Raw genomic sequence first — 6,000 nt, 5'->3', positions numbered from 1 at the left:
CACAAGTCACTAGAGATGATGAGAAATTGGGCTGTGTGTGCCACTGCGAGGAAGGTGCCTGTCAGCCACGTTCTTTACTCACCAGGGGTTGTGTTTAGAGGAAGATACTATTCAAGCCAGAATTCACAACTCCTATGAGCCTCACTTAGCAGAGCCCAGTGAGGGCTGGAAGAAAGACTGAAGTAGGGACAACAGCAAGATACTGGCAAACAATTGTGAAATGGGCATCTCTGCCCCTCTGAAGGCTGCGCCAGTCATTAAAATAATCTCAGGCAAACAGGCACATAAGGAAAACTATTATCATACATTACAAGATTATAAAGAAAATGTATCCTTTTATAGTATCATATTTAAAAAAATATTAGAACAGAGGTGTTTAAATTTTTCTTTAGCTTTCCTTTTCTGGTCTGTGTGTTTTACAGATTTCCTCGGAGCCCATTTTCCATTCACTGGCCACAAAAGAGAGTGCACATTGATGGGACTTGTGTAATTGCTAATTTCTATCAGGACAGGAATTCTTTGGATTCTTCCAAAGATTTATGGTTTCTTTTTGGGGTGAGGTGGAAGGATGGACAGCATTATCACCGAAACATGAAGAGAAGCCAAAATGTTGTTTTATAAGGTAAGACATATCCTGCTGGTGTCAAATGGCTTATGATATGCTGCAAAGGATACCATCAAGAAAATGAAAAGACAACCCAGAGAAGGGGAGAAAATATTTGCAAATCACATAACTGATAAGGCATTTGTAGCAATAATATATAAAGAGCTTTTGCAACTCAATAATAAAAAAGACAAATACCCTGTTTAGAAATGGACAATGGAATAAAATATGGCACAAATGAACCTATCTATAGAACAGAAACAAACTCATGGACATAGAAAACAGACTCGTGGTTGCCAAAGGGGAGGGGGAGGGAGTGGGATGGACGGGGAGTTCGGGGTTAGTAGATGGAAACTATTGCATTTGGGATGTATAAGCAATTGAGGTCCTGCTGTATAGCATAGGGAACTGTAATCACTTGTGATGGAACATGATGGAATATATTATGAGAAAAATTATATATATATATATATATATATAACTGGGTCACTTTGCTGTACAGCAGAAATTGACAGAACACTGTAAATCAAGTATAATAAAAAGAATTTTTTTAATGGGCAAAAGGTCCAAATGGACTTTTCCTCAAAGACGTGATACAAATAGAGGATCACCACATGACCAAATGCTCAACATCATTAATCTTTAATGGAAACACAAATCAAAATTACAGTGAGGTACAACTTCGTTCCCACTAGGATAGCTATAATCAAAAGACATTAACAAATGTTGATGAGAGTGTGAAGTTGGCACTCTTGTACACTGCTGGTGGGAATATAAATGGTGTAGTCATATTGGAAAGCAGTAGCAGCTTCTCCAAAGCTTAAACATAGAGCTGCCATATGACCCAGAGGTCCTAGGTATATACTCAAATGAGAACCTTTCTCCACACGTTGTATGATTCCATTTATATGAAATGTCCAGAATAGCCAAATCTATAGAGACAGAAAGTAGATTGCCTAGGGCTTAGGGGTGTTGGGGGAGGTGGAGAGTGACTGCTAATGGGTACCGGGTTTTGGGGGAAGGTGATGAAAATGTTCAAAATCTTGGAGTTCCCGTCGTAGCTCAGTGGTTAACGAATCCGACTAGGAACCATGAGGTGGCGGGTTCAATCCCTGGCCTTGCTCAGTGGGTTAAGGATTCGGCATTGCCGTGAGCTGTGGTGTAGGTTGCAGATGCGGCTGGGATCCCGCGTTGCTGTTGCTGTGGCTGTGGTGTAGGCTGGTGGCTACAACTCTGATTAGACCCCTAGCCTGGGAATCTCCATATGCTGTGGGAGCGGCCCTAGAAAAGGCAAAAAGACAAAAAAAAAAAAAAAAGAAAGAAAAGAAAATGTTCAAAATCTGAGTATGGTGATGGCTGCTCAACTCCATGAATAAGCTAAAAACTTTTTTTTTTTTTTTTTTTTGGTCTTGTTAGGGCTGCATCTGCAGCGTATGGAAGTTCTTGGCATAAGTGTCAAATCGGAGCTGCAGCTGTAGGCCTAAGCCACAGCCACAGCAATGCCAGATCTGAGCCTTGTCTGCGACCTACACTGAAGCTCACCACAATGCCGGCTCCTTTAACCCACTGAGCAGGGCCAGGAATCAAACCTGTGTCCTCACAGATCCTGGTTGGGTTCGTTACCACGAGCCACAATGGGAATTCCAACTAAAAACCATTTAAATGGGTGAATTGGATGACTTGTGAATTATATCTCGATACAACTGTTATTTCTTATTTAAAATGAAAAGAAACAAAACCCCCAAACCCTGTGACCATATCCGGTGCATCCTATCTTTTAAATACATGTACTACCTACGGTAGTAATACTACTTTTTAATACTCAAGCCTAAAATCATGAGGTAAGACCCAAGGAAAAGGGCCCTTTGGGTTCATAACATTTCATAGATGGAGCATGCAGCCTATTTGGAGTTTATTTTCCAGGCCAACAAAATTTGGTGCTAGAGCATCACAGTGCTTTGTCAAGGTCACAGCAAAAGTTGGGATAAGGGGTTCTCCAGGGCATGGGCTCAGGAGGGCCGCGCTCTTGGCAGCTGGGGACAAGGAGTATAAAATCGGAGAGGTTTTAAATAAGCATCTTGGAGTTCCCGTCGTGGCTCAGCAATCGCGAACCCCGACTGGTATCCATGAGGATGCAGGTTCGATCTCTGGTCTCAATCAGTGGGTTAAGGATCTGGCGTTGCTGTGGCGTAGGCCGGCGGCTACAGCTCCGATTTAGACCCCTAGCCTGGGAACCTCCATATGCCGCGGATGTGGTCCTAAACACACACACACACATACACAGCACACACAGGCACCTTATTTCGATTCTGGGTGAAAACTCCATCTGTATTTATTTGGAATTGAATATTTACATCCAACCAGCGCTTTGAAAGAGCTTTTACTCTGCTTGAAAAGCCTCATGTTGTTTTGAGGGGGGGGGGGGAATGGGATTCCTAATGCTGGTGGGATGGCAACAGCAACAAAAGCCTCAAGTTCCTGAATCCGCCCTTCTTAGGGCGCTGCCCGGGGGAAACGGCAGGGGGCGCCCTACGGGCTCCTGCCCCGCCGCCCTGCCCAGGCCTCCCCCCGCCCTCCGCTCGCCCTGACGTCCCCAGCCCCCGCCCCTCTCTCCCGGGCGGTCCAAGGGCGCTCGGGGGCTGCGGGGCTGCAGCTTCTCTGTGCAGCCGAGGGGCCCCGCCGTCACCTGCCCGTCGCGGGGCCACCGGCGGGCGCTGGGTCCCCCAGCTCCCTTCCCGCCCCCGGGAGCAGGTGCCGGGACTGCCCGTGGCCCTCTGCAGATTGCAGCCACCAGCCACTCGCGCGGAGGTGGGACGAGGAAGGGCGCGCAGGGCGGCCTCATGGAGAGCGGCGGCGGGGCGCCCGCGGCTGGGGCACTCGGGGCGGCGGCCGAGTCCCCACCCGGCTCGCAGCCGCCGGGGGGCGAGGGCGCCGCGGGGCCGGCGGGGCCGCTGGAGCCCGATGGAGCGGCCGAGGGCGCCGGGGTCGGAGGCGAGAGCGGGGGCGGGCCGCGGCGGGCTCTGCGGGCAGTATACGTGCGCAGCGAGAGCCCCCAGGGCGGCGCGGTCGGCGGCCCCGAGGAGGGAGCGCGGCAGTGCCTGCTGCGAGCCTGCGAGGCCGAGGGCGCCCACCTTATCTCCGTGCCCTTCGGGGAGCTTGACTTCGGGGAGACGGCGGTGCTCGACGCCTTCTACGACGCAGGTGAGGCGGGTGCCCCCTTTCACTCCCCGCCCCTACTCCGGTCAGGTTTCCTTATCGCACAATCCCGGGCATCAGTTCCTCCCCAGCTCTCACCTCCTGCCTCTTGACAGGGCCACCCTACCTTTGGGGGGAGGGGAGAGGAGGTAGCATCGTGCCCTTTTACAGACAGGAAAACAGAGGCCCCTGGTGTGTGCATTTCTTTCTTCTTCAGTTTTCTGAAACATCAGAGGATCCAAGAAACAGCCTATAACCCAATGGAGGCTGAATCCCCCTCCCCACCGGTTACCCAACTGTTAATTTCTCATTCCTGGCAAGGCCCTTGCCGCAGCGGGTCCCAGCCCAGGCTGCACATTAGAATCACCTGAGGGAGCTTTGAACCCTCCTGATGCCCAGCCTGTATCCCAGACCAATGACGTGAGGATCTGGGGCCTCGGGATTGTTTCATGCTGCCCTGGTGATTCCATTTTGCAGCCAAGAGTGGAAACAGGTGCGTTACATTTGGGGGTGGGGGCCTCCTCTTAGAAATGCCCCAGTGTTCTCTTGCACACTTTAAGTCCTGCCCCCAACCCAGACTGACAGTGGGGCTGTGCTCCGCCACCAGTGTGATGGATATATTTTAGCCCAAATGCACAAGCATTCTGGCCTTCAGGATCGCCTCCGTTGCTGGATGGAGACACTCAGCTCACTGTGATAAGTGTGCCTTAAGAACCGAGCTTTAAATCAATGCGTTGGGTTGGCACTCGTTCTTCCAGCTGTGGGATGGAGTGTTGCCTCCCTGTTTTCCATAGGGAACCTCTGGAATATATGTGACACGCCTCTGGCCATTGGGTGATATTCACAAGCATTGTAGGTGAGACAGTAATTCCCTGGTTTCTCCCCTGGTGCAAAGGGAGTGACACGCCTCTCCTAAACCTAAAAGCACTGTGAGAAGGTAAATGAAGCGTTGAAGGTGCTGGCCACACCGTGCTGAAATAATAAGCTAGATTTGTTACCATCCGTTCTTTGCAGGGATCTTTTTTTCTGCAGAGCAAATCCTCCCCAGCTGGAAGGGGGGCGGGGTATCAGGCTTGTTCAAACAAGTGGCAGCTGGGCACTTGGAAAACCACTCCCGTGACATTTCTGACCACTGGGCGTCTGCTCTTCAGCACAGCGTCTTTTTAGAAAAGTTGTTCAGGAGCCACCTTCACCTGGAACCACTCGGTTTTCTTGTCTTCCATTCATTTGAACAGACTCTCCTCTGAATGGTTAAATGTCCCTTTTGCCATTAGGCACAACTGTAACCTCCTGCCTGCTGGTGCCAACTCTGAAAAATGGGTGTGCAGTGGCTTTGCTTCTCTAGGGGAGGGTGTGTGTGTAACAAGCCTTCGTCTGCTGACGCTTCTTGCTGGTTGCGTGTGAAGGTTCATGCAGGCAGAAATCTTGGGTTTTTGATTCCAGAGCTACACAAAGGGCGCGTCACCTTTTCTTGCTCTGTGTCCAGACTGTCTAGAATGTTCGGCTGCATTGTGTGCGTCCTTTGGTTGACCTTGGTCTGGTCTGGAAGAAATCATTTCTCAGTACCTCATCCTAACTAGTAAGGGTTTTTTTGGTTTTGTTTTTGTATGTTTGTTTTTGCTTATTAGGGCCACACCTGCGGCATATGGAGGTTCCCACGCTAGGGGTTGAATCGGAGCTACAGCCGCCTGTCTACACCACAGCCACAGCCAGCCACACCAGATCCGTGCCGCGTCTGCGACCTACAGCACAGCTCACAGAAATGCCAGATCTTTAACCCACTGATCGAGGCCAGGCATCAGACCTGCGTCCTCATGGATGCTAGTCAGATTCATTTCCGCTGAACCACGACGGGAACTCCTGAATTTGACTGCTCTAGATGCCTCATGTCGGTGAAATTGCCCAGTATTTGTCTTGCCGTGACTGGCTTCTTTCACTTAGCGTGATGTCTTAGGCTGTTGCGAATAATGCAGTGATGACCATGGGTGGACACATTTCTGTTCAAGCCTCTGCTTTCACATTTTTGGGTGTTCACCACATGTGGAATAGCTGGGTCACGTGGTCATTCTGTGTTTACTTTCCTGGGGGATGTTATTTTTGCTTCTAGCAGAGGTGGTGGCCACCTCTGTATGCCTTAGAAGGACCATTTTTTTATTTTTCCTCTCTTTTGGCAACTGTCATCCATCTTCAAAAATGAATCT

At 49.9% G+C, this 6,000-nt stretch overlaps 1 protein-coding gene across 1 annotated transcript in view; it reads left to right on the top strand.

Moving 5' to 3' along the window:
• Nucleotides 3,188–6,000, top strand: part of MAP3K15 (mitogen-activated protein kinase kinase kinase 15) — a 150,480-nt gene continuing 147,667 nt past the window's right edge. Inside the window, exon 1 of the mRNA XM_021080807.1 lies at nucleotides 3,188–3,805. Coding sequence (XP_020936466.1) covers nucleotides 3,445–3,805 — 361 coding nt within the window. The 5' untranslated portion in view covers nucleotides 3,188–3,444. The remainder of the gene's footprint in view (nucleotides 3,806–6,000) is intronic.

This window comes from Sus scrofa, chromosome X, assembly GCF_000003025.6.
Source record: "Sus scrofa isolate TJ Tabasco breed Duroc chromosome X, Sscrofa11.1, whole genome shotgun sequence".
Lineage (NCBI taxonomy): Eukaryota > Metazoa > Chordata > Mammalia > Artiodactyla > Suidae > Sus > Sus scrofa.
This window is presented reverse-complemented; position numbering and strand designations above follow the sequence as displayed.